This window comes from Trichomonas vaginalis, chromosome I, assembly GCF_026262505.1.
Source record: "Trichomonas vaginalis G3 chromosome I, whole genome shotgun sequence".
Classification (NCBI taxonomy): Eukaryota; Parabasalia; order Trichomonadida; family Trichomonadidae; genus Trichomonas; species Trichomonas vaginalis.
The window spans coordinates 14,623,907-14,651,822 of NC_067203.1; the positions used below are offsets into that span (position 1 = coordinate 14,623,907).

At 31.9% G+C, this 27,916-nt stretch overlaps 8 protein-coding genes across 8 annotated transcripts, besides 4 other annotated features; 1 reads left to right on the top strand and 7 right to left on the bottom strand.

The window, feature by feature from the left end:
• Positions 1-222: 222 nt before the first annotated feature.
• On the bottom strand, positions 223-1,956 carry TVAGG3_0986830 (Ankyrin repeat family; the record flags this gene model as incomplete). The annotated part of the gene is made up of 1 exon (XM_001582522.1): positions 223-1,956. The coding sequence occupies one exon, from the start codon at positions 1,954-1,956 to the stop codon at positions 223-225; it is 1,734 nt and encodes a 577-aa protein (XP_001582572.1).
• A 359-nt stretch (positions 1,957-2,315) lies between these two features.
• TVAGG3_0986840 (glycine-rich protein family) lies at positions 2,316-3,290 on the bottom strand (the record flags this gene model as incomplete). The annotated part of the gene is made up of 1 exon (XM_001582521.1): positions 2,316-3,290. One exon carries the CDS (start codon positions 3,288-3,290, stop codon positions 2,316-2,318), a length of 975 nt encoding a protein of 324 aa, XP_001582571.1.
• Positions 3,291-3,561: 271 nt separating this feature from the next.
• Positions 3,562-4,782, bottom strand: TVAGG3_0986850 (aminopeptidase family; the record flags this gene model as incomplete). Its single annotated transcript, XM_001582520.1, has 1 exon — positions 3,623-4,774. The coding sequence occupies one exon, from the start codon at positions 4,772-4,774 to the stop codon at positions 3,623-3,625; it is 1,152 nt and encodes a 383-aa protein (XP_001582570.1).
• Positions 4,783-7,263: 2,481 nt separating this feature from the next.
• Positions 7,264-11,106, bottom strand: TVAGG3_0986860 (A-type inclusion protein-related family; the record flags this gene model as incomplete). The annotated part of the gene is made up of 1 exon (XM_001582519.1): positions 7,375-11,106. One exon carries the CDS (start codon positions 11,104-11,106, stop codon positions 7,375-7,377), a length of 3,732 nt encoding a protein of 1,243 aa, XP_001582569.1.
• A 266-nt stretch (positions 11,107-11,372) lies between these two features.
• TVAGG3_0986870 (glycine-rich protein family) lies at positions 11,373-12,410 on the bottom strand (the record flags this gene model as incomplete). The annotated part of the gene is made up of 1 exon (XM_001582518.1): positions 11,373-12,341. One exon carries the CDS (start codon positions 12,339-12,341, stop codon positions 11,373-11,375), a length of 969 nt encoding a protein of 322 aa, XP_001582568.1.
• Positions 12,411-12,716: 306 nt separating this feature from the next.
• Positions 12,717-13,783, top strand: TVAGG3_0986880 (protein ubiquitination; the record flags this gene model as incomplete). Its single annotated transcript, XM_001582517.1, has 1 exon — positions 12,717-13,601. One exon carries the CDS (start codon positions 12,717-12,719, stop codon positions 13,599-13,601), a length of 885 nt encoding a protein of 294 aa, XP_001582567.1.
• Positions 13,784-15,351: 1,568 nt separating this feature from the next.
• Positions 15,352-16,308: a mobile genetic element.
• A 1,380-nt stretch (positions 16,309-17,688) lies between these two features.
• Positions 17,689-17,721: a mobile genetic element.
• A 430-nt stretch (positions 17,722-18,151) lies between these two features.
• TVAGG3_0986910 (glycosyl hydrolase) lies at positions 18,152-20,356 on the bottom strand (the record flags this gene model as incomplete). Its single annotated transcript, XM_001582516.2, has 1 exon — positions 18,200-20,356. One exon carries the CDS (start codon positions 20,354-20,356, stop codon positions 18,200-18,202), a length of 2,157 nt encoding a protein of 718 aa, XP_001582566.1.
• A 279-nt stretch (positions 20,357-20,635) lies between these two features.
• Positions 20,636-21,474: a mobile genetic element.
• A 1,118-nt stretch (positions 21,475-22,592) lies between these two features.
• Positions 22,593-22,808, bottom strand: TVAGG3_0986930 (uncharacterized protein; the record flags this gene model as incomplete). The annotated part of the gene is made up of 1 exon (XM_001582514.2): positions 22,593-22,808. The coding sequence occupies one exon, from the start codon at positions 22,806-22,808 to the stop codon at positions 22,593-22,595; it is 216 nt and encodes a 71-aa protein (XP_001582564.2).
• A 1,133-nt stretch (positions 22,809-23,941) lies between these two features.
• Positions 23,942-27,916: part of a mobile genetic element that runs on past the window's edge.

Below are 27,916 nucleotides of genomic sequence, written 5' to 3' on the forward strand. Positions count from 1 at the left end.
TCAAAACCCAATTTGAATCTTTCAGATAATTTGAACACTCCCTATTTGTGGGCCCAATAAGTGTTTATTTTGCATATATAAATGGAGTTTTAAAGTCGGCAGAAATAATAATTAGAGGCATCATTGAAGTCTTTTTGAAAAAAAAATATTCACATTTAATCTTATTTTTCAGTTGGGAATAAATAAAATAGTAAAAGTTCAATGTTAATAAACATTCAATTCTTATTCATCAACTCCAATAGAAGTAAGATATTTCGCAACTTCATGATTACCATAATGTGATGCATAAAAGAGTGCAGTTAATCCATTTTTATCCTTTGCATGTTTATTAGCTCCAACAGAGATAAGATATTGAACAACTTCAAGTTTACCTCTACATGATGCCTGAATGAGTGGAGTAAATCCATCATTATTCTTTGCTTCTTTATCAGCTCCAACAGAGATAAGATATTTAACGACTTCAAGTTGACCATTATTTGACGCACGCATGAGTGGAGTAGATCCATAATTATCCTTTGCTTCTTTATCAGCTCCAACAGAGATAAGATATTTAACAACTTCGAGGAGAACTAATTCTGATGCAAGTGCGAATGGAGTCAATCCATCATAATCCTTTGCTTCTTTATCAGCTCCAATAGAGATAAGATATTTAACAACTTCGAGGAGAACTAATTCTGATGCAAGTGCGAATGGAGTCAATCCATCATAATCCTTTGCTTCTTTATCAGCTCCAATAGAGATAAGATATTTAACAACTTCGAGATGACCTTCTTGTGATGCACAAATGAGTGGAGTTTTTTCATCATTAGTCTTTGCTTCTTTATCAGCTCCAACAGAAATAAGATATTTAACAACTTCAAGATGGTTAGAAAATGATGCATTAATGAGTGAAGTGCATCCATATATATCTTTTGCTTCTTTATCAACTCCAACAGAAATAAGATATTTAACAACTTGAAGATGACCTCCTTCTGATGCACAAATGAGTGGAGTTTCTTCATTTTTAGCCTTTGTTTCTATATCAGCACCAATAGAAAGGAGATATTTAACAACTTCAAGATGGCCTCCTATTGATGCTTTAATGAGTGAAGTTTCTTCATCATTATTCTTTGCATCTTTATCAGCTCCAACTGAGATAAGATATTGAACAACTTCAAGATGACCAAAATATGATGCACAAATGAGTGGAGTATTTCCATCTTTATTCTTTGCTTCTATATCAGCTTCTTTAGAGATAAGATATTGAACAACTTCAAGATGGCCTCCTATTGACGCATAGATTAGTGGACAACATTTATGATCATCCTCTGTATCTACATGACAACCATTTTCTATGAGTGATTTAACAAGGTTGAGATTTCCTTTTTTGCATGCTATATGAAGTATATTTCTTTCATTTCCAAGCACTGTTTTTTTAAAAGGTACCCTTTCCGAAAGTCCTCTTATGCGAGCTTTTGAAATCATTTTTTGATTTCCTTGAGATGATAGCTCTTCAAAGAGATTGTAGATGCATTTAATATCATCAGATTGCCTAAGTTCGTGAATTTTTGATAGAATTTCTATTTCATTGTTTTCTTTAATTGATTTCAGATTAGAATTTTGGATTTGCTTAGCTGAAGTATGCAATCTTTTTTCTAATTGTATTAAAAGGTCAATAGCTCCATCAAGTATTCTCATTTTCATGAATTCTCCAACTGATTTAAGAAGTTCAATGACATCTCCAAGGTTTTGCGTCGTAACATTTGCATTTCGAGTGGAAAAATATAGTCTGTTTGCATTGACTGTAGAATGAGCTTGTTTCAGCATATTAATGTAGTCATTTGTTGGCAAAGTTGCGAACCTCATGATCTGATTGATGTCCTCGACTTCGAATGTTGTAAACAGCTTATTGTCATCAAGGTAATCTTCGATGTGAGACCCAATGTATTCAAAATTAAGTTGAATTCCTTTACTCATTAAAAAAATTTAAATTGATCGTTACTTTACAAAAGTCAAAAACTTTGAATCTGATAAACAATGATATTACTGTTTATATCATTCCTATGCTGTATACTTTTAATTTCATTTAACAAAGTAGATTTTGGGATCCGTAATTAATTAATTTTCAAAAATCTTACGGATTGATGCTGGTTTTTGGCCTGGAAAAAAGATGCGCATGGCGCTTTTGGGATAAAAAGTTCTCAAGACTGTCATGAGAAGTGTATCAGCCCTCACCCTTTTAACTAACCTAAATTTGTTTCAATGATTAATGTTTATCCATTGAGTACTTTAATATTACAGTTGTACATACATTAAAATAAATTTCCCTTAATATTTCAATATCTACTATTCATACATTCCCTTAAAAGACTGTTGTTAAAAGTTAGTAAGCATTGACTGATTCTAAAACAATTTAGACCAGTGGGTATGTATGCATCCTTAGTCAAAACCCACGAACTTCCACCTCCACAGCCTCCATTGTTATGGAGACTTGAAAATCCACCAAACCAGCCACCTCCAGCACCGCATCTATCAAAATTTCCTGCTGGAGATTTGACACCGTCTGGATTCTTTGATTTATCGAATTGAGCTGCTTCACCGGTACCAAAGGTAAATCCAAACGAAGAATTTGCCAAATAATTGCCGTTGTAGACTTGGTCGGCCCACCAACCTTGTGCAACAAGATTGCCGCCGGAACCACCTCGGCCATCATTGCCATTATAGTCATCAGACCCGCCACCAGCACCGCTGACAATCACACGATGGTAGAAGGAATTTTCTAAAAATTGGACAGATGTTTGGCCACCGCCACTTGCCGTTCCTCGTAAATATCCTGCCGAACTTCCACCACCTCCGTATCCTCCAGGAACCATATTTTCCCTGAGATAGCAGTTTTCAATGGGTGAGCAAATCGTATTATTTAGATATTGTCCCATTCCACCAATTGTGGCATATATATGTGTTAGTCGCTTGATACGAATCAATCCACGAACATAACCTCCGGCACCGCCGGAATTATATGATTTGAGACATTTGGTTTTTCCGTGGAAGAGTTTGACCAAACTGTCGGGAATGCATTCGCCTGACTCATAATGGTGTGTGGACACTTCGCCAGTGAAACTGTCACCGGAGGCGCCATATAATTCGAACTTGTAAAAACCTGGAGGAAGTTCAATGGAATAGTCGGTACATGAGGACGGATCGTCGCAAGGATAATCAAAAGTATATTTATCGTCTTCAACAGAAACAGGAAGCTGTGTTTTGGTTCTGATACCAGCTTTATATGGGTTATATAATGAATATTTTATCATCTAAAGCAGGAACTAACAAACCTGGTATTCCCGTTCGAGTTTTACCTTTGGATCTTGATCTGTAGCACATCAATCTGGATGGTCATCATAAAAAAATAATACTTTTGAACGAGCTCAAGCACATTTATTAATTCTGATATAACAATTTAGAAGGTGATTAGAAATAATTCACAAAATGAAGACATTTTAAAAATACTTTCATTATTTAAATGTTAAATCTTTTAAAATATCATTCATTTATAAAATACTAAAGAATTTATAATGGTTTTCAAAGTATAATTAAAAAAATGAATAATAAATAAAATCATTTTCTAAGAACACGTTTATGGCTCTTATTCATACATAACTGTGTTCTCAAATCTAACACCAATACCCTTGAATACATCAGGAACGTTTCTATTTGCAGGATCAAAGTAAATTGCCTGGCTGATTGTAAAAGCGTTTCCTGCCTCGAGAGATTTATCTGTTGGAACTGTTGGTGTATCAAATACGTCAAGGCCAATCCAATGGCAAGTTGGATCTGGACAAAGTTCTCTCATTTCGGAAAGTCCTGTCTTAATTCCGAACTTCCTGAGAACTCTTGCGATCATCTTATGGTTCTCGACATGGATGTGGTCGAGATTTAGGAAATCTCCTGCTTTGGCCTTCTGGACAATATCGTCTTTGATGTCGTTTATCATCAGTAAGAGATCAGTATGTTCTTTTGGAACCTTTCCGACACGTTTTGTTCGCGCGAAATCAGCACAATAATGATGAAATTCTGCGCCACCGTCAAGAACAACGAATGTTCCATCAGAAACAACGGTGTCCTTACCCTGGTAATGAACACCAAGAGCATTCTTTCCAACTGCTGTAATTGGTTCGAATGCGAAACCTGTAGCGCCTTCTTTCATGCATTCGTTCCTCCATGTGCTATCAATGAGGCCTTCTCTGATTCCTGGTTTGATGATTGGGAGAGTATTGATGATTGCATTATGGGTTATCTCACATGCTTTCATCATGCATTTCTTCTCTTTCTCGTCTTTAATGATTCTTAGGTTATCGATGTAGCTTCTGAGGAGTCTGTCGTCTTTCGTTACCTGACGGCCATCTGGAGAGCTTGTATAGCAAGTTTTATATTTAATTAGGTTCTTGGAAACCCAATCCTGGAATTGGTCGGCAGAAAGAACATGCTGAACTCCAGACATCGACTTTGCAACATCGAATGCTGTTCTAAAGCCTTCCCATCTCTCGGCTTCTTTATCTTTCGGAGGCAAAAAGAGATAGGAATCATATTGGCCTGCTCTCTTTGTCAAAGCGAGAATGCCACTTGGTCTGTCATAGCCAGTTAAGTAGAGGAGATCTGAACTTTGGCTGAATTTATAAGGGATCGTCGGGATTCGCTTCATAATTTCTCTTCCGTACACGATGACAGTTGCATATTTATCAGGAATAAGATCGAGAAGCTTTGCGCGACGTTCAAGGTATTCAGACGCCGAAAACATATTTGAAAGAATTGAGATGTTTACAAAATTTTGTCAGATTTCTAATCTCGGTGAGGTGATATCAAACAATAAGAATCGATGCTAAAAATTGGAAAATATGAATCTACAAGTGCTGATTACTGCATATGTTTGGAAAAGTTATCTATTCAAAAATTAAGGAAAATAATATTAAGTGCAAATATATGTTTTAATCATTGCACTGGAAGGTTTTAGTAAAATTAATTTGTGAAGGTAATTTTGACAATGAAACGATCTTTTATCAAAAATTAAAACGGTTTATCTTAATTTTGAAAGGAGATAATTCTGGCAATCAATTTGAATTTCCTAATATCACTCATATTAATGTTTATAATGTAATTGGTAAATATAATCATTATTCACTTTTCAGAAATTGAATTAGAGTTGTAAAAAGTTAAATAAATGTATGAACTTGAAATGGTATTTCAACTGTTGTTTTGAAGTATTTTGATATAATAAGGGTTTCGTTTTGCTAAAATTGTCACTTTTATAGCATATTTGTTTTTGGATGTTTTGCGAAACCAAAAAAAAAAACTATGATATACAATGTGTGTGTAAAGAAAATACTTTATTTACTAGTTAAAAAATCATTTGGTATTGATCAAGTTATTTTTTCTGGATAAGATATTATATGGATAATTGGATAGAAAATACAATTATATAATCTTGTACCTGGTTTAATTAAGCTAATTGTCATCAGAAACTTGTAATTTTTATGAATTTCAGATTTTCTTTTCATTACTGCTTTTCTTAATAGGTCAAGTTCTTATTTACGTTATAAAGTATGATATTTACAAATATCAAGTTATCGTGTTTTTTGAGAAATTATGAGAAACAAACAAAAATGAAAAAGATAGGAATAGCGATGAATAGTGATGTGGGTATAGAAAATGTAAGAGATATGAATGCAAAGCAATCAGTATTTAGGACATTGACTATAGATTTCGAAAAAAAAATGCTGCATATTGAGCGAAAACTATGATTATATTATAAGGCTGTCATTTAAAGCATAATGAAACTATTCCCTTTTCATTTTAATCGAATAAGATAGTAAAGATTTTTGAATTAGCTAGAAACTGATGAGATGTTTTCACAAATCAGATTTTTAATCTCTATAATGCATAATTCACTCAATATCTCAATTTTGATATTGCGAGATATTTTTGCTATCGGTTTCGCAATTTTGACACAATAGCAAGAGGGTTCTATAAGCATTATTATCAACGTAGAATCTGAATATCATATCAGAAAATGTCGCAAATCTGACATTTATCCGACCAAATAGCAAAAATAATTGAATACTTTTCGCAAAAACTTTAAAAATCGATAAAAATATGAAATATAGATATTAAAGAGACTTTTTATATAATATTCATAAAGATTTTCCAAAAATATGATACCGCAAAATTAAAAAAGTGACGTCTTGAGTGGAGTCAAAGGTCGAAATTGCTAGCTAAATGTTTTTTTAGCGAAATTGCGTATTGTACGTTTTTTTCGCAAAACGAAACCCTTAGATATAAATAAACGAGCGAAAATTTGAATTACAGATCTTCATTGTTCATTAATTTATTAATCAAACTAAGGGTTTCGTTTTGCTAAAATTGTCACTTTTATAGCATATTTGTTTTTGGATGTTTTGCGAAACCAAAAAAAAAACTATGATATACAATGTGTGTGTAAAGAAAATACTTTATTTACTAGTTAAAAAATCATTTGGTATTGATCAAGTTATTTTTTCTGGATAAGATATTATATGGATAATTGGATAGAAAATACAATTATATAATCTTGTACCTGGTTTAATTAAGCTAATTGTCATCAGAAACTTGTAATTTTTATGAATTTCAGATTTTCTTTTCATTACTGCTTTTCTTAATAGGTCAAGTTCTTATTTACGTTATAAAGTATGATATTTACAAATATCAAGTTATCGTGTTTTTTGAGAAATTATGAGAAACAAACAAAAATGAAAAAGATAGGAATAGCGATGAATAGTGATGTGGGTATAGAAAATGTAAGAGATATGAATGCAAAGCAATCAGTATTTAGGACATTGACTATAGATTTCGAAAAAAAATGCTGCATATTGAGCGAAAACTTTAAAAATCGATAAAAATATGAAATATAGATATTAAAGAGACTTTTTATATAATATTCATAAAGATTTTCCAAAAATATGATACCGCAAAATTAAAAAAGTGACGTCTTGAGTGGAGTCAAAGGTCGAAATTGCTAGCTAAATGTTTTTTTAGCGAAATTGCGTATTGTACGTTTTTTTCGCAAAACGAAACCCTTAATCAAACAATATGACTTTCCAACTGGATATGAATTTTGCTATGAACTCTAAAAAATTCATGAATAATATGAAATCTGATTTGAAAAATACTACAAGAAAAGTTTATAATTGTATATTTCATGAAACTCTTGTATATATGCAGTTATTTTATTAGTTTAGGCTCATTCTAAAGAGGTTCAGGAACATAATTATCGAAATTTTCAACAAAAACATCGTCAAATAAAGATAAAGACAATTTATAAATAATAGATAAAAGTTAAACAATTAAAAATACAATAAAATCAGATTATTTTGGTTTTGCAATTGGAGCCAAAACTTGGTGTTTTGTCACCATTGCTTTTCCATTAGAATTCCTTCCGAAATATTGTTCTCCATCATCACCATACACTAGGCATCTGTCTCCAGATGGTTTCACATTCAGTTTCTGGAGTTGTTCAGCTGTTTGTCCTGGTTCAACTTTCTTTATTTGGCCGCACATCAGACATCTTACATCCGCAGATGTTTTTCCTATCTCTGTACTTTGCATGATGTTTGTTTGTATGTCTTGTTCTGTTTTAGCCAAAGCCGATTTAAGTTGTTCGTCGAATTCTTCGCGTCCAACTTTTCCAGAGACAGCTTTCTTTGTAGATTTGACTCTGTTATTGAGCTCAGCCATTGCAATTCTAAATTGTTCAAACATGTTCTTGAACTCAGCTTTATCAGCTTTTTCTTCTTGCAATGTCTGGCATTTCTTCTCTATTTTATCGCAGTCCTTTCTCATTATGTTGATATTCGACTGCAATTGGTTAAGAGCTTTCTGTATTTCGTTGAATTTCTTCTGGTCAACTGATGAAATGACAGTTTCTTTTGCAACAACTCCTCCAATTTTTTCTCTTTGAACAGCTTGCAATTGTTGTTGTGTCTTTTGTAGCAAAGCTGCTTGTTGTTGCAATTGTAACTGTGTCTGCTGCATCTGTTCGTTGTAGCTCTGCAATTCGGCTAAGTTCTGGGCCGTCAAAGTGCTTTCCAAAGCTTTTTCTGATTTCGTTGGGAAAACTGAAGAATTTTCCGCAGAACTCTTTGAATCCAAACTTGCGAAACTCTTTGTTGATTGTATTGGATTCCTTTCTTTAGTTATTGGACTTGTTGGTTCATCAACTGTTGTTACAGCCTTCTGTTGAGTTATCAAGAAATCAGAAGGTTGAGCAGTGATTGGAGTTTGATGACTTAATTCTTGCATGTTTTGATTGATGTCTGCGATTTTAGTTGTTAAATCATCAACTCTGTCATCTGTTCTTTCAATAGATCTTGTGATATCCTTGATCTTTTCATTGATTGCTCCAATCTCATTCTGTGTATATTCAACAACTTTCTTCATATGTTTCTCAACATTTGAATTTTCTTCTCTGATGTTATCAGCCAATTTTTTGATTTCTTCCATTGCTGCTGTTGTTTCTTCTGAATGGCTTCTCAATGTATTAATAGCAGCTCTTGATCCTGTCAAGTCTTTGTTCATCTTCGTGTTCAAATCTTGCAATCTCTTGATTTCTGCTTCAAGAGATGTGAATCTTTCATTGATTTCAGCGAATGGTCTTTGTCCTTCTTCACTCGATTGATACGTGATGTAATCAGTCAATTGAGTATTAGTGTTAGAAGCCATCTTCTCTGCACTATCAGCTACTTGTGTGACTGCTTCTATCTTCTCTTCTTCCTGTTGAACTTTCTCTGTTAATTGGTCGAATGCCTGTGGATGAACAACTTCTTTCTTCTCCATTTGAACTAATCTCGAGTTCAAATCTGCAAGCAAAGCATTCTGTGCATTGATCTGGTCAATGACAGGCTGCATGTCAACCAAACCATCTTGAGAAACCTTCAGTTTCTGTATAGGAGGAGGCATCTTCGCTGCAGCGGAAACATCAGTCAAACGCTTATCAATTCCTTCCAATCTCTCATTAAATTGAGCGATTACGACATTGAGTTTATCATACAAAGCCTTTGATTCAGCACTTCCTTTCTGGAGCTCGTTTGAAAGTGATGTTGCTGTCTCGGATAACTGTGTATTCAGTTTCTTCGAAGTAACTTCTTGTGCTGTAGAAACTTTAGTAATTAATTGTCTCAAAATCGATTCAGTCGATTTCAAGTTCTTATTTGTTTCTTCTGTCATTGAGTGCTTTGCGTTTTCTATTTCATTGTGTGCAACATCCAAGAACTGCTCAAGTAATTCATCTGTGTTTATGTTTGATCCTGAAGGAATAGTTATTTCTGGCCTTGGAAGTGGTTTTGGAGTTTCTGGTTTAAGAATTTCTTTGATTTCATCTGGCTGGTTTTCTTCTTGTGGTGGTTGTTCTTCTGATGGTGCTGGCTGTGTTAGACGGCTTTCTTGGCGTGAGTTCTTTGCGGAAACACGTGCCAAGTCATCAAACAACTCAACGAGATGTTCTTTTCTTTCATTGCTTGGTTTTCTGTTCAATTCTGTGTGCATGTCCAAAACAATGCCGTTCAAGTCTTGTACAACATGCTCGAGATAGTCAATACGCTGTGCAAGATCTTTGTTTGGTGTTTGCTCGAAGTTTAATGATCCAAAAGTGACTTTCGGTTCTGTCACGTTTTCTTGTTGATTTGATGTTGATTCCGAAGTTTGTGGCCTTGCAGCTGATGATGCCGTTGAAGCTCTTGTTCCACTGTTTGGCGTTGACTGTCTGGAGATTCTTTCTGCTGCTTGTCTGGCGCTGACAACGGATTCGATCTGTCTTTCTGTCACTTTTCCTTCACTTAAATCTTTTTGTTTTTCGTTTTCTCTGTTTTTGAGTTCTACAGCGAATTCTACTTGTTTTTCTGGTTGTACCTTCGTAGCGATTGTTTCTGCGATTCGCGCTGACTCTTCTGGAGTCATGTTCAGTGCGAGCATCGCTACGACTGCTGACATTTGCTGTGGATTCATCTTCGAACATAATCTGATCACCATCGAAACTGTGTCCTCTTGATCGAACTTGTCGCTGAGGTTCTTAACAATCCTTGATGTCTCTTCTTCAGCAATTCGCTTCGAAATGTCAGTAATGAGCTCTGTTAACTGTTGTTCTCCCATTTGACCAGATAATGCGGACAAAATTCGAGACGAGAGCTGTGTATCGACGTATGTGCAGACTTCTTCAACAATACGCTTGTTGGTACGTGGAGTAAGCCTTTGCGCCAAATTTACAAAGATATTTTCGACGTTCGGATCTTTGACATGCTCGCTGAGTTCTACCGCTAATCTTCCTGTTTCTGCTGGTGTCAACGTCTCAGAAGCCTTAACAAGGAAGTCGCTGGCCTCTTCTGGAGTCATTCTTTGATAATCTTCTGGAGTTGAAACACGGAGACTTGGGCGGTCTGGTAATTGATATGGTAATCTCGGTGCTTGGTTTGGTCTCATTGGTTCTTCATTCTGATTATTTGGTGTAAATTCGCGTTGTTCAACAATTTGTGTGCTTTCTTGTGGTGCTGTTTGTTGTGGTTGTTGCTGTACTGGTGCTTGTTGTGGCTGTGGAACTTCATTTACTGGTGGATTTACTAGTGGTGTTGGTTCTACACGAACAGATTCAAATGTGCTTGTAGGAATGTATCTTTGTTGGGCTGGTTGTTGTGTTTGTTGTGGTTGAGCAACAACTTGATTGATATACGTAACTTGAGGAGGTGGTGGTGGATGTGCTGTTTCTTTGAGTTGCTTGAGAATATCTTCGGCTGTAACTTTTGGCTGTGATAAACTCATATTAACACTTCCTGCAATTTCATCGATATGTTTTGTATTTTGATTGGAAAGTTCACCTAATTGTACTAATTTTTTATCAGTTTCGTATTTGTATGAGTCTAAATCTGACTTATTGGCCTTTCTTCCGATTTCAGTACGTAGAAAATTCACTTCATTACGTAAATTAAAAATTTCTTTGTACATATCCATCAACAAATTCTCCATTTTTGATGTATCCATCTGAACAGAGAGTGTTAATGCATCCTTGTTTTTAGCAAGGATCTCGTCGAGTGTCGGAGAAATATCCGACATCGAATTTTGAGAAACGTGCAAAAAAACCGTTTTTTGGAAAGATTTTAGTTCTTATTTTAATAAAACTATAATATTTAAAATGCATTTCGAATGTCAATCCATTTTGCCTATCCAAATTGACTTTATTTTGATAAAGTAAAAATGAAAAATTCAAAATTGTGGCATTTCTTATATATAGAGTAAATTTCATGAATTTTATGTACTAAATTCAAGGATCATAGAAAATAATCAAGATCAATAGTAAGATAACATTTGATGTACGTTATTTACTCCTTTCTTAATTTGATACATAGAAAGCATGAGTTAGAAGTAGAAATATAATAATCGTAACAGTAACAGTTTAAAAGCAAGAAAAAAAGATCAAGATATGAAAAAGTCATTAAAACATGAAGGATCTGAATATTGAAGCATAGCCCTATATTTTGTGATATATCAAACAGCTCGATTACTGTTATTGAGGCTCGACCATATCCGAAATTATCAGAAAAATCATTTTTAATTTCAAAACCACCATAACTTATTACATTTTGCGTATGGCCACTACCACCACCGCCTAACTGAACAACGCCACCGCCGTACCAGCCGCCGCCAGCACCAGTCCATCCGGGCAAGCCACCACAGCCAAACGTTCCAGCACGATAGTAAACACTAGAAATGCATGTGGTAGCAGAGCTTCCATCCTGGGTTCCAAATTGAGATGAGCAATTTATACCTTGACCAGGTTGGCCATTTATGCCGCCCCCATTGCCACCGTTGCAAATATTATCTTCCACTCTACCACCACCCCCTGCACCTGCCATTACTATTCTTGAATATAATGAATTATTATCACTCCAATTTCCTGATTTTTCTCTAAAATCAGTGGCACCGCCCCCTGGAGCATCAAAATTATTTACTCCATATGAGCCACCATTGTAAATATTTCGATAAATTATATCCTGATCCGTATCTAAATCAGCATGCCCACCAATATGTAAGTATATCGTCTTTAAATTCGATACTCGATAAACCCCTGCGGCATAACCGCCATACCCACCTCGAGCAGTTCGCCCTTCTCGATGATGATTTCCTCCTGAAGCTCCATAAGCTTCAAGATAGTAATATCCGGGTCCAAGTGTTATATTATATGGAGAGCAAACAGAATAGTTTTCACATGGGTAAAAAAAATCGTATTTATTTAGGGTTGAATTGAAATTCACAACGCCGTTATTTGGCGACACATGCTTTATTATCATTCTTAATTAAAAATCCTTGATTACAAATATGTTATAGTGGCTCTGTCTTTTAAAAAGTCCCAATGGGACTCGCATATTAAAATTTAAAAATATTTCCGTAATATAACAAAAATTGAATATATTTCTATCATTACACGGAATTATTATTAAAATATAGACATGATCAGGGATTGGAATAATGCTAATTATGGAACATGAATAGTCAATTCACATGCGTCCACTCTTAATGGTTAGAATCACGATGTTTTGAATGAATCAAAATAAGTTTTTTTTTGAATTGATGCCACTAATAATCAGTAAAATATGTAATTTTCAAAATTTTGACCCATTCAATTTTTAGCATTAAAAGTGACACATTAAAAATTTTCACAAAGTATGTCAAGTTCTGAGGAGTCACGAAAAGAAACTGGATGTGATTTTAATGACATCAAACCAATTAAAGTATTCGAATACCCAGATCAAGCATCAAAAATTATATGGGGCGTCGATTCCAATAATATTTTACAAACATCTTCACAAATTATCGGATTAATTGCAAATAACAAAATATCTATCCAAATGGCGCTATATTTGATTGATATTATTTCACAAATTTGTGTTAAAGAAATTAAATTACTTTCAGAAATTTATCAAAAGATATCAAACGAATTCTCATGCATCATCCAGCCGAAAAATTTGAAACTGGCAGCATTATTATATTATAAAGGCCTCAAATTTAAAAACTTCAAACCTGATATGGAAGAAGAAGAAATTCTGAATTTATATTCAACTAAATCTCCTTTATACTATATTGCATGGGACAAAGTTGATGATCTTAAGAGTAAATTCCCAAATCTTGATATTAATCAGAAGATTAATGATATCAAACTACTTGATTGTGCAATTAAATATGGATCAGAATTATGTTTCAATTACTTGAAAAATTTAGGAGCTCAATACACTAAATACTCCGAAAAGTATGCTGTTCAAGGTGGAAATAAAGAGATTTTTATGCATATGATAGAAGATGGTAAATCATTTGATAACATGATTAATACAGCATTGGATTATCGAAACTATGAAATTGCTGAGTACCTTAAATCAAATTTCGGACAAACTCCTGATTCAATTGCAGAGAGTATGCATTACGGAAATTATGATATTGCATCTTATTTACTTTCTAATGGAGAAGATATCAACAAAATGTATAATCTCTTTTTCTCCATATTTAACATTTTTTATGACATTATATTTCTCTTCATATTTATCATTATTTTATGAAATTCTCATTCTCTTCATATTAATCATTGTTTTATATAATTCTCTTTCCTATCATGTTTAATATTATTTGATGAAATTCTCTCCATAGTAATGAATGCCCGCTTAGTATTGTAATTAAAGTGAATTCAATAGAATTTGTTAAATTCTTAGTTGAGATTGGTGCTGATGTTAACATAGAACTTATTATCTTTCTTTTTATATTTATCGTTGTTTGATGATATTTTCTTTCTCTTCATATTTATCATTGTTTTATAGAATTTTCTTTTTCTTCATATTTATCATTATTTGATAGAATTCTCTTTTTCTGCATATTAATCATTGTTTTATAACATTATCTTTCTCTTCATATTTATTGTTGTTTTATGGCATTCTCTTTCTTTTCATATTTATCGTTGTTTGATGATATTTTCTTTCTTTTCATATTTATCGTTGTTTGATGATATTTTCTTTCTTTTCATATTTATCGTTGTTTGATGATATTTTCTTTCTTTTCACATTTATCGTTGTTTTATGAAATACTCTTTCTATTCATATTTATCGTTGTTTTATAACATTATCTTTCTCTTCATATTTATTGTTGTTTTATGGCATTCTCTTTCTTTTCATATTTATCGTTGTTTGATGATATTTTCTTTCTTTTCATATTTATCGTTGTTTGATGATATTTTCTTTCTTTTCATATTTATCGTTGTTTGATGATATTTTCTTTCTTTTCATATTTATCGTTGTTTGATGATATTTTCTTTCTTTTCATATTTATCGTTGTTTGATGATATTTTCTTTCTTTTCACATTTATCGTTGTTTGATGATATTTTCTTTCTATTCATATTTATCGTTGTTTTATAAAATTCTCTTTCTTTTCATATTTATCATTCTTTTATTACATTACCTTTCTTTTTATGTTTATATTTGTTTTATGAAATTCGATTTCTTTTTATATTTATCATTGTCTTATTGGATTCTCATTCTCTTCATGTTTATCATTGTTTAATGAAATTTTCTTGATATTAATGAATGTCCACTTAGTATTGCCATTGAAGCGGGATCATTAGAAATTACCCAATTCCTAGTTGAGCATGGTGCTGATATTAACATTAAACTTATTCTCTTAGTTTTCATTTTCATCATTATTTTATGAATTTCTTTTTCTTTTCATATTTATCATTATTTTATTGGATTCTCATTCTCTTCATATTTTTCATTGTTTTATGAAATTTGATTTCTTTCCATATTCCACATTGTTTTATAGAATTCTATTTCGCTTCATATTAATCTTTGTTTTATTGGATTCTCTTTCTCTTCATATTTATCGTTTTTTAATTATATTCTCTTTCTATTCATATTAATCGTTGATTTATTGGATTCTCTTTCTTTTCATATTTATCATTATCTTATGCAATTCTCTTTCTCATCATGTAAATCATTACTTGATAGCATTCTCTATCACTTAACATTTATCATTTTTTTATAAAATCCTGCTTGTTTTCAAATTAATCATTACTTAAACAAATTCTCATTCTCTTTATATTTATATTTATGTTATGAAATTCGATTTCTTTTTATATTTATCATTGTCTTATTGGATTCTCATTCTCTTCATGTTTATCATTGTTTAATGAAATTTTCTTGATATTAATGAATGTCCACTTAGTATTGCCATTGAAGCGGGATCATTAGAAATTACCCAATTCCTAGTTGAGCATGGTGCTGATATTAACATTAAACTTATTCTCTTAGTTTTCATTTTCAGAGTAGGTGACAAAAGTGCATACTCTTAAATTAACCTTAAATGTTGATTTTTCGATATTTTCGGTATTAACCTTATTGTAAATTTTTCCGGTGATAAATTTATCACACTGAGGTTATTTTTCCGGTGAGATTTTTAACCTTGATTTAATGAAATTAATATATATAAATTTTATTATTTTTAATTTCGAATGAGTATAATAAAATATTTTTGAACCTAATGTCCTTATTCCATCTTTGAAGGCAATATTAAATTTGGCACAAAGAAGTTTAAAGGAAGAGTAAGCAAGATTAGATAATTTGGACTTTTTTTAAAATTAATGAATAAACAGTATATTTTTGAAGTGTAAGCTTATTTACCTGAAACTATATTACTTAATATAACATTCAAAGTATTATTGCTATTTATTGGAGAACAAATTTATGTAATTTTCACATGAAAATTGATAAATTTGTATTTCTTATGATAATCAATTTTTGTATATTTGTAAGAGTCTCCCTGCATGATATCAAGACTTGGCTATTAGTCTTTATCCATTTTTTGAAAATTGTATTGTAAATTGTAAGAATTTCTGAATACTACTACTATAAAATATAATTGCTTATCAATGTATATTCTCCCTGCATGATATCAAGACTTGGCTATTAGTCTTTATCCATTTTTGAAAATTGTATTGTAAATTGTAAGAATTTCTGAATACTACTACTATAAAATATAATTGCTTATCAATGTATATTCTCCCTGCATGATATCAAGACTTGGCTATTAGTCTTTATCCATTTTTGAAAATTGTATTGTAAATTGTAAGAATTTCTGAATACTACTACTATAAAATATAATTGCTTATCTATGTATATTCTCCCTGCATGATATCAAGACTTGGCTATAAGTCTCTATTCATTATGAGTATGACCCCTTTTTTTACAAAATGTGCCGAATTGCAACTTTGTCCCAATCTCTTCATTTTCATCATTATTTTATGAATTTCTTTTTCTTTTCATATTTATCATTATTTTATTGGATTCTCATTCTCTTCATATTTTTCATTGTTTTATCACATTCTCATTCTCTTCATATTTATCGTTACATGAAATTCATTTTCTCTTCATATTTATCATTGTTTTATCGCATTATCTTTCTTTTAATATTTAACATTGTTTTATACAATTCTATTTCTGTTAATATTTATCATTGTTCTATAGAATTCTTTAACTTTGAATATTGATTATTGTCTTATTGGATTCTTTTTATCTTCACATTTAACATTGTTTTATTGGGTTCTCTTGATATTAATGTAAGCCCTCTAAGTATTGCCATCAATCAGAATTCAATCAAAATTGTCCACTTCTTAGTTGAGCATGGTGCTGATGTTAATATGAAACTTATTCTCTTAGTATTAATATTTATTATTTATCTATGGAATTTTCATTCTCTTCATATTTATCATTGGATCATAAAATTCTTTTTCTTTTCATATATATCATTGTTTTATCCCTATCTCTTTCTCTTAATATTTATTATTGTTTTATTGGATTCTCTTCCTTTTCATATTAATCATTATTTTTATGAAATTCTCATTCTTTTCATGTTAATCATTGTTTTATGGCATTATCTTACTTTTCAGATTAATCATTGTTTTATAATGTTCTCTTTCTTATCATATATAACATTACTTGATGAAATTCTCTCGATAGTAATGAATGCCCGCTTAGTATTGCCATCAAAGCTAATTCAATAGAAATCGTCCAATTCTTAGTTGAGCATGGTGCTGATGTTAACATGAAACTTATTCTCTTTCTTTTTATATTCATCGTTATTTTATGAAATTCTCTTTCTTTTTATATTTATCATTGTTTTATGGCATTTTCTTTCTTTTCATATTTATCATTGTTTTATAAAATTCATTTTCTTTTCATGTTTATCATTCTTTTATAACATTATCTTTCTTTTCATGTTTATCATTCTTTTATGAAATTCTTTCGATATTAATGATTGCCCACTTAGTATTGCAATCGAAGCGAATTCAATAGAAATTGTCCAATTCCTAGTTAATAATGGTGCCAATGTTACCATGAAACTTATTTTCTTTCTTTTCATATTTATCATTGTTTTATAAAATTCATTTTCTTTTCATTTTTATCATTCTTTTATTACATTATCTTTCTTTTCATATTTATCATTGTTTTATCTTTTCTACAAATTTCCAAACCTGTCTGCATCATTTTCTAGTGAATATTTTTGAATAAATATTTTAAAAATAGTGTTTTGACGATATAATAAATATATCGATCGTGTTTTAAATTTTCTACAGTGCTCATGGAAAAAATAGGAAGTAAAGTTTAATGGTGCACTTACCACTTTCTGACATTCTCTCAATTTTTTGACATCTCTAACTTTACGTCTCAATTGATTATGTGAAAAGCTGATTTTCTGATTGTAAAAAGTTATTAAAAATTTCCATGTAGGAACGAATGTGGTTATTATAGTATTTTACAATTAATACAAGGATTTGTTGATTGTGTGAGAATTTGTCAAAAAGTGATAATTGTTTAAAGCTCATCTGACTTTAATTTAACCTTAAACAATTGAATTGAAAGCTATATCATAGGGACGTAAGTCTTCCCATAAGGGTGCTCTTCTCACTTTCTGGCATTCTCTCAATTTTTTAGGCACTATAAAGTGCCTAATATGGCTGTTATACTTCTATTGATTTTTTCATAACATGTCAGAAAGTCGCAAGTACACCCTTAAGTCATAAAAAATATATATAAATAAGAATTTAATTTATTGTAGATAAATAATCCAAAAAGTCTTAATCTTTAATACATATACAGTGTCTTAATTTATAACTTACTCAATCTTGAAATCAATTGTGTGTTTGATGTCAAGTGAAGACATGCCAATCATAGCCTTGAAATCGCCTGGTTCTACAACTCTTTCGCACTTTGTGTTGACTATGCTGCAGTCTTGTGCTGAGATAACGATTTGGACGTCTTTCTTCTTTCCTGGAGCCAACTCAACAATCGCGTATCCTTTGAGTTCTTGAACAGCCCATGTTGCTGATGTAACAACATCATTGATGTAGAGCTGGATAATTTCTGTGCCTTTCCTCTTTCCTGTGTTCTTGACAGTGACTGTTGCTGTGATTTTGTCTGTCTTCTTGTAAACTTTCTTGTCCAATTTCGCTGTAACATATTCAAATGTAGTGTAAGTGAGTCCGTAGCCGAATTCGAACCTTGGTCTTTGTGTCATATCAGCGTAACAGTTTCCATGCTGGCCTCTGACCTGGTTGTAGTAGATTGGAAGCTGTCCGACGTGGACAGGAACTGAAATTGTTAATCTGCCACGTGGTTCGAACTCTCCGAAGATGATTTGTTTGAAGGCTTCACCACCAAGCATACCTGGAGAGAACTGCTGGATGATTGCATTGGCTCTGAAGGCCTTCTTTGGAAGAACCATTGGTTTTGATGAAATTACATCAACAATGAATGGTTTTCCGGAGTCGGCAACGAAGTTAATTAATTCTCTCTGTGTGCCTTGCAACTTGAGAGTGGCGGTTGACTTCGTTTCGCCCCATAATGATAATCTGTCGCCAACAACAACGACAATAACATCACAGTTCTCGATATTCTTCTTGGCTTGGAATAAGTTGTATGCTGGATCACCTTCTTCGATAGCAGCGCCAACTTCGAAAGTCAAATTCTGTCCTAGTTTCTTTTCAAGGGCATCTTTGACTGTAACAATTAATTCGCGCGGTTGTACAAGTGGTTGGTTGGCTTGGCCTGTTCCGAGAGACCAATCTCCGAGCTGTGCCCAAGCATGGTCTGCATTTGGACCAAGTAAAGCGACTTTGACTTTGTCGTTTTGTAATGGAAGTATTCCGTCATTCTTGAGGAGGATAAGACCTTCGAGAGCTGCTTGTAAAGCTGCATTACGATGTTCTGGAGTATTACAACGAGTTTTAGCTTTTTCGACATCTGGATATCTGTCATCCTCGAATAAGCCGAGTGTAAACTTGCAACGTAAAATTCTCTTAACTGCTTTGTCAACTTCTGAGATATCTAACTTTCCGTTCTTAAGAGCGTCAAGGCAGCCTTGGTAGAAGTTTGGTGTTGTCATCATCAAGTCGTTGCCGCAATGAACTGCTAAAGCAGCGGCTTCTTCGTATGTTGCACAAATCTTTTGATCTTCGACGAGCCAGCCGACGTTATTCCAATCTGTAACTAAGAAGCCTTGGTGGCCCCATTCGTTTTTGAGGATATCCCTAAGCAACCAAGAATTTGCTGTAGATGGGATTCCTTCCATTGATTGGTAGCCAGTCATGAATGCGCCAGCACCTGCCTCGACACACTTCTTGAACTGTGGTAAGAAGTAAGAAAGAAGCTTCCTGTGGGAGGAATCAGACTCACTTGCGTCGCGGCCGCCGTGTGTTTCACTGTATCCGGCGAAATGCTTGGCAGTGGCCATGACGTGGTCTGGATCATTGCTCAATTTGTCACCTTGGAGACCTTTAACCATAGCAGAAGCAAATCTGCCGATAAGATAAGGATCTTCACCAAATGTTTCGCCAACACGGCCCCAGCGAGTATCACGAGCAATGCAGACGACTGGAGAAAAGCTCCAGGACATGCCAGTGTATCTCATTTCGTAAGCAGTAATCTCTGCCATCTTCTTGATGAGGTCTTCGTCCCAGCTTCCTGATATACCAAGCTGTGTTGGGAAGATTGTAGCACCTGGCCAGAAAGAATGTCCGTGAATGGCATCAATACCCATGATTACTGGGATTTGAAGGCGTGTTTTGCGTGAAAATTCAATAGCAGGCTTTGTATTTTCACCTAAAAGATGGAGAACTGAGCCTACGTGTTGTTTTTCCATGACTTCAAGTAAATTTTCTCTTCCATCAATCTGAACGAGCTGGCCGACCTTTTCTTCCACTGTCATACGTGAAAGAAGATCATCTACACGAGCTTCGATTGGCTGTGAAGGATCTTTATATATCTCAGTCATCGATAAAAAATGAAATAAAAAAAATTGAATAGCGATTCAATATTACGCAATGGCATTAAAACATGCTTTATAATGATATATGAACAATTTTGATTCCGCCCCTGTGAAAAATTGAATACAATTATCAAACTCTCTCAAAATATATTGGAATACATCACCTCATCCAGATGTAAACCTGGATCAGATTGTTTTGCATAAAAATAGATTAAGGGCTTTCTAGTGAGCATCCTATCAATAAGAACTATGTTCGCGTGCCACTTGCAATTGATCAAATTTTTGTTATAGACCGAAAATAGATTTTTTCAGTTTTCTCTTCAAATAATTGAAAGAATGATACTATTATAGGTTTATTATATTATATAGCATATAATCATGCTATAGCCGAAAATTATAAGTTTTGAGAAGATTGAATATAACACAAATAAATTTGAATGTAAGTTAAATTGCTTGTTGTTTTTAATAGCTATTTAATGAGAAATCCAATATTGCAAAATTCAAATTGAATGATTGAAAGAACAGAAAAAGTCATTCTTTTCAATTTCGAATATGTTTCATTGTATTTATAATTATATGGCAAATAAGATATTTAAACTTGATTTTTGAAGGAAAATTCACAAAATTGAATAAATTCAAATAATTTTTATTCAAAAATAAACTAGTTATTTGAGTTTAATACTAATTATCTATTCAAACTACAAAGTTTGTAATTTAAAATATTTTGTGAGATCAGATTGAATTAATTCAAGGTTCTTTTCAATTAATATTAATGACCATATTACGCATTTTCGAACATTCTAAACCAAATATATAAAAATGGGAGACGAATGTTAAATTTGCTAGACATGGGGGAGCTGTCTGCAAAGTTTTAGCTCTTATCTCTAACAAAAAATTAATTTTTAAAAAAATGACCGAATACGTTTCACAGCGAGAAAAAAATAAAAGGCAAGGTAGAATTTTCTAGACATAAAGAAGTTGTTTACCGAGTTTTAGCTCTTATCTCTAACAAAAAATTAATTTTTAAAAAAATGACCGAATACGTTTCACAGCGAGAAAAAAATAAAAGGCAAGATAGAATTTTCTAGACTTAAAGAAGTTGTCTACCAAGTGTCAGCTGTTACTTCTTCTCAATACTGAAGTAGTATATGTGGAAGGGTTGTGTGACTTTTTTTGTTACGTCTATATATAGATGAAGGTATATTTTCACATCTTCTATATATAGATGATATAAAATTTTTTCTTACGTTTTTTTAAGTCATGAATTCGTAAGAAAGCGCGACATTATTAAATAAATTAGTAATAAATATAATTTATAAACACATTAAAAAAATTAACATTAATTTTAAAATAATTTATTTTTTTATCTTTTATAAAAGAAGCTATATATAGATGATGTCAGATATTCCGCGATTAATTAAACATTGTTTAAATCCTGAATGGGTTAAACTTCAATTTAAAAATGAAGATTGTGAATATTTAATTTCATGGAATCAATGGAGTCATAATCAAAGACCTCATAAACGAGAAAAAAAAGAAATTAGAAACTAATGATTATTTGAATTTATGAAATCAATTATTTGATTCATTCTTTCTTCAATAATTTCTATTCTTTTTGTTAAATCATCTATTTTCATTAATGAGGTGATTCTTGATTGGGGAATAGATTTCAAACTAACCACTCCTTTTATTTTTGAAATTTTGAATCCATCAACTTTAAACATTTTATTCAATTTACATGTTGTCAATTCTTCAAATAATTTTTTATTATTAGCATAATAGTCATTAAATTCTTCAACAGATGAAAAAATTTTTATTTCAGTAATTGGTTTAACAACGTTTATTTTTTGTTGAACATTTTCACTTTCATTTATTTCTTCCTCCTCTGTTTCATTTATTTTTAAAATCGGTTTCATTTATCATTAAATAAAAATTAGAATATAAGTGATGAAATATATTTTTTAATTAATATTAAATCAGAAATGGCGGCAGGATTCTTTAAAAAATTATGGGATGGAATTAAGAAAGCTGCAGGTTGGGTTTATAAAAAGGTTATTAAACCTGTTGCAAACTTTTTGGCACCAGTAGCGAAAACGGCAGGAACTATCATAGGTGGAGTATTAGGTACTAAAGCAGGTAATCCGGCGATGGGAGCACAAGCAGGTAACGCAATTGGTGGAATTGCTGAAGGAATACTTAATAAAATAGGGGTAAATAGTGGAAAAATAAATAAATATTATTTTTATCTTAGTATTGGTTGTAGTCTTTGATAAACTTTTTCTCCTTTATTTAAAATTTCTCTTATTGGGGCAGCTTTTGGTGTTATTGATTCAGCAACGTCACTAATTGCTTCTTTATTCTTAAATATCCAATTTGCTCCTTTCTTCATTGTTTCCCAAACTTTATGCGCTCCTCTTTTTACTTTATCCCACAGTTTCTTAAAGAATCCTGCAGCCATAGTTGATTATTTCATTAAAATTAAAAATTCATTTTCATCTTTTAATTTTGATTTTTTATTTAATAATAAATGACGACTAACTATTTGGTGCCAAACACTAAACCATTAATGGAAATGTGTTTCATTCATTCGAAAAGATAAATGAAATATTCGCAAAGAATGACGGAAGAAGATATTATAGAGAACTTGAAAGTTCATGCTATGACTCTGATGCTCCATATTTTGATGATAAACAAACTCATTTAAGAATTACAAATCCGGCTCATGATGTGAACCAATTAGGTGACACATATATTAAACGCAAAGTTAAAGCAACTCTAGTTTCAAATAAAGCTTTCACATGTGATGCCGCTTTTAAATGCATGCGTTTATTCGTTGGTTACAAATCATCAAATCAAAGCTTTAAACAATTAGAAGTAGAAACCGAAAGAGGTGATGCCGGTTATCTTCAGATGGATTGCGCCCGTGAATCTTTCGCATTTGCAACATATAAACCAAAATCAGAAAGGAAAGTTAAAAAGTTTGTTCATTCGTTATATAATAATGTTCAAAAATATGATAACTCAGTATGTGGTAAATATATTGACCCTTCAGAAGTTTTCAAGAAAGCAAATGAAGAAGTTGATATCACTTTTGATATGATTATTCCGGTAAATGATTTGTTAGCATTTCAGGCGTTCGATGATTATCCTAAATCATTTGGTGAAATCATTCTTAAATATTATGTTTTCAGGGATACTTTAGTATTTTGTCAGGTTGACCCGTTAAGAGTTGCTGATTTACAAAATTACGTTTATGAAAAGATAACTGATGAAAATTATGAAAAGATTATGAATCATGTTTATAAATATGATCGCAAATTCCAACAAATCGGACTTCCTGCCAAATTAATTACAAGCTTAGCCGCTACATCTGCTGACGCAACAGTTGATGACGTTATTATTTCATGCACAAAGATGGAAGTTTTAGAGGATAAATGCATTACACCAGGATACGGTTTAATTGAAGAATCAGTTAAAGCAATACCACGTTTATTCAGTAAGGAAGATCCATTCATGATTCCAGCTCAACATATTGACGTTCGTTCACTAAATGGAGGTTGCATCACTCCTGAAGGTATTAGCTCAGATTTCTCATACGCTCTTCATAATGTTACAGATGTTGTGTTAGCATTTCCGAAGAATGCAATGCAAAGAACAGTTTTAGAAAATCCAATGCTTCGAGGTCTTCAGGTCACTATAGATTCCAGAAACTTCCCCGATCAAGCGATGACCACAGTGGGTGACATATTCTTTACACGTATGCTTCAAGCTTCTGATTTAGATGGAGTGAATGAATGCACGAAGAATACGAGGACTCATTAACTAGACCACTGAATGATGATGATGGCACACCATTAGCTAGAACATGGAAAGACCAAACTTCATTCTTATGCACTATTCCAGTTCAACGTGATGGAGCGGGTATATTCTTTGATGGATTAGAAACTTTCAACTCACAAGTTACAGTACAAGTGAAAGCTTATCCAATCATTCAGGGTGTAAATGACACTTACTGTTCAAAGGTGACAAATCCTCCTCAGGTTTGGTTTACTAGGACTACGTATTGGACATGGACACCGGATGAAGGTTTGAAATATCATCCAACAGGTACACCACCACAGTATAGAAGTTCATATGATGAAATATTGATGAATAGAAATGTTTAAAATTATAAATTTATTTTTGATTAAATGGATTTAAATTCTGAAGAATTAGCGGGAGTATATAATACATACGTAGATGATATGATTAATGAAGCATTGAGTGATAATAGAAATGCTCTATCTAAGGAAAAATTAATGAAAATTCCATATTCTGAATGTTACTTAAATTCAATCACTGCAGCAATTGGTAAACAAAATAAAGGTAAAACATTAACGATATTAAAACAAATTATCATTATTGCTAACACTTCCCCCATTCACATGTGTTAATTTATATCAACCGTTCAGGTTCACCTTCAGATGATACATTTGAATCTTTAAAGCATTTAATCAAAATTCCAATTATTTATTTATCACAAGAAGAAGCAGAAGATTATTTAAAAAACTTTTTAATGTATAAAGAATTATATAATACAATCAAGAAGCAAGGATTAGAGGATAAAATTATTGATAAACAACGGGATGAATTATTTGAAACACTTTCTATTTCAAATTTTGATAGAGAATTTTTGCATTCACTCATTTTTCTAGATGATGCGGTGAAATCAAAACTAATAACAAATGAGAAATCATATTTTAATCAGTTATTAACTCAATGTCGACACATTCAGTGTTCATTCTTCATGGCTGTTCAATACTTCAAAGCATTAAGCACAAACATTAAATCAAATCTATCAACACTTTTCATTTTCAGTGGTTTTAGTCGTCAACAGTTGAACGTTATGCTTTATCAAGTGAATTTACCAATGAGCATTAATGAACTTTACACACAATATCAACAATTAGGTGAACATGGAAAAATAATAGTTGATTTAAATAAAGGAGGTGTTAAATTTGATTAACTTTTTATAATTATTTTTTATTTTTTATTTATAATTAAACATGACAGAAATAGCAAATCTTCTACAGGTTCCATTAAAACAAGGAACAAACAAAAGGGGTGCATATAATAGAACTATGAAAGTTCCTGATGGAATGAAAGAATTAGTTCATATTGTTGCTGGTCTTCAAAAGGATGTTAAACAAATGAGAAACGTTTTAACATTACCAGAAGCTCAAGCATATGCCAAACGTCATGGTCCAAATTGGGAAGCACATGAAGCAGACATTACGGTCCAAATGGAAAACCTGATGGTATAAATGAAGTTTTCGTTACTGATGGTCAAGGTAATATTAAAGTCATAAATGGTTACAAATTAACTGTATCTGATTATCCTAAACGTAAAGCATATAATGAATGTTATCCTATGCAATTTGATGAAAATGGAAAAGCTGTTAAACAATACATTGGAGAAGGTGAACATGGTCCAATTAATTCATACCGTCATAATCCATATTCTTATTTCAATGAAGAATTAAACGCTATTGAAGAGGACCGGATGGATTACCACGATATGTTAATCAGTTTGATGGTCAATATGCAAATTTGAGACCTGAAATTCCAGCTAAGAAATTCTTTAAAGTTGCTTTATTCGATCCAGTGTTCAATGAACAGAAAGAAGCAATGAAAGCAGAATTTAAACCAATTCAAGTGGCAAGAATTTCTTCATCTTCACTTGCAGAAGCGTTCAAGGAATTGATAAAGAAACCACTTTATTCTCAACAAGGTTATAACTTTGATTTAATTAAAGAAAGTGATAGACGTAAATTAGAAAAATCAGATGGTTTTAAGAATGCATGTAATGAAATGATTAAAGATATTGTAAATGATAAAATAAGACTGGAAGAAACTCAAAGCAATATCAATAACATAATTGGTGCAGTTACAAAGAAAGTATAAGCAAACAATGATGAACCTTGGGATATTACCGTAACAACTAAATAAAACTTTAAATATATTTTTCTTTTTTTATTCAATTATAAATGAGAAGACGTTTCACAAGTCAAAAGAACACTAACGCAAAAGCAGAGATTACGGTTGGTTATAACGTAAATGATGATAAATCACGAATTATTCAAAATGTTAAAGTTAATGTTAGCCCTGAATTAACAAGGTCAGCAACTCAACCAAATTTATTAACTCGTGACTTACCGAAGAATGAGGAGAATGAAGAAAACCATGAGAATGGAGACCCAATCATTTTATCTGAACCCGGTAAAGAACCCGTTGAAATCCCACTATCCAACATACCCCCCACCTCTTTCATCAAACATCGAGAACCCAGGAATATACGATTCCAGTCGCAATGCGCCATATAAAATAGACATTAATTCTGAATTAATGAAAATTTACCGTGATATAATAACTGATAATTATGATTCAATAATAAATTTAATTGATCAATCCGGTTTAATTATTTTACCTTATGAATCATTAATTCACATTATCGCCATTCTTTGTGATGTTCAAGATTCAGACGTTAAGATTCAATTTTTCATAGATGATGAGGTTTCATGCTGCGGAACAGTTGCAAAAATAAATCCTATAAAGGATATTAGCACAATTAAGATATCAAAGAACGGAACAACAACTGAACTTCATTTAACATATAATGATATTTATAATAAAATAGTTGATGAATATAAAATATCACTTGAAAAATTCTTTGTTAAGGCTATTTAATATTCAAGCATTAACATTATTGAATAATAATCCTTTGAATCATAATCAATAATAATTGACCTTTCACCAGTTTCTATCGTTTGTTTTATTTCTTTTTGTTCCCCACTATCTGGATCGGTCATTGTAATTGTTTTTGTTATAGTATCAGCTTTATCTTTAACTTCAATCTTTTTTCCATCAGGATATTTAAACCAAAATTCCAAAAATTCGATATTGTCAATCTGTTCATATTTTAATCTATCAATTACATTTTTAATACCATCTGAAAATCTTATGAAATGGTCATTATATGGGTTTGATTGAACTAAATTTGAATGAAGTGAAATATAACCCGATGATGAATATGACATTGACTCATATTTTCTGAAAACACTGAAATTTATAACATGAATGAATTTCTTATTCGTTGAATTTATGAATTCTTGAGGTAATCTTATTCTAGTTTTATTTATCACTGGAAAATAACGCTTTACCATATTTTTAATCGTAATAAAAATGTCAATTATCAATATTATTTCGAATAATAGTTGTGAATTAAATTTAACAGTTAGCGGAATTTATAATGTTACTCTCGTTTCTGTGAGTGGTAAATTTAATCCCATTCTTTTAGACCCTTCAGATTATATATCATTTATTAAAGATGACCTTGAAAAAACGTATGATATGTATATAAATAATGTGATAACGAAATGGGATATTAACACATTTTAAGTTATTTAAATGAATCATTTATCGTATGGTATGAAGAAAATTTTAAATCAAAACCTGATAAACTTTTTGAACTTGATGAAATAAATAACCTTATTAAATTCCCGCTGAAAATTAAATTTTGTACTCCTC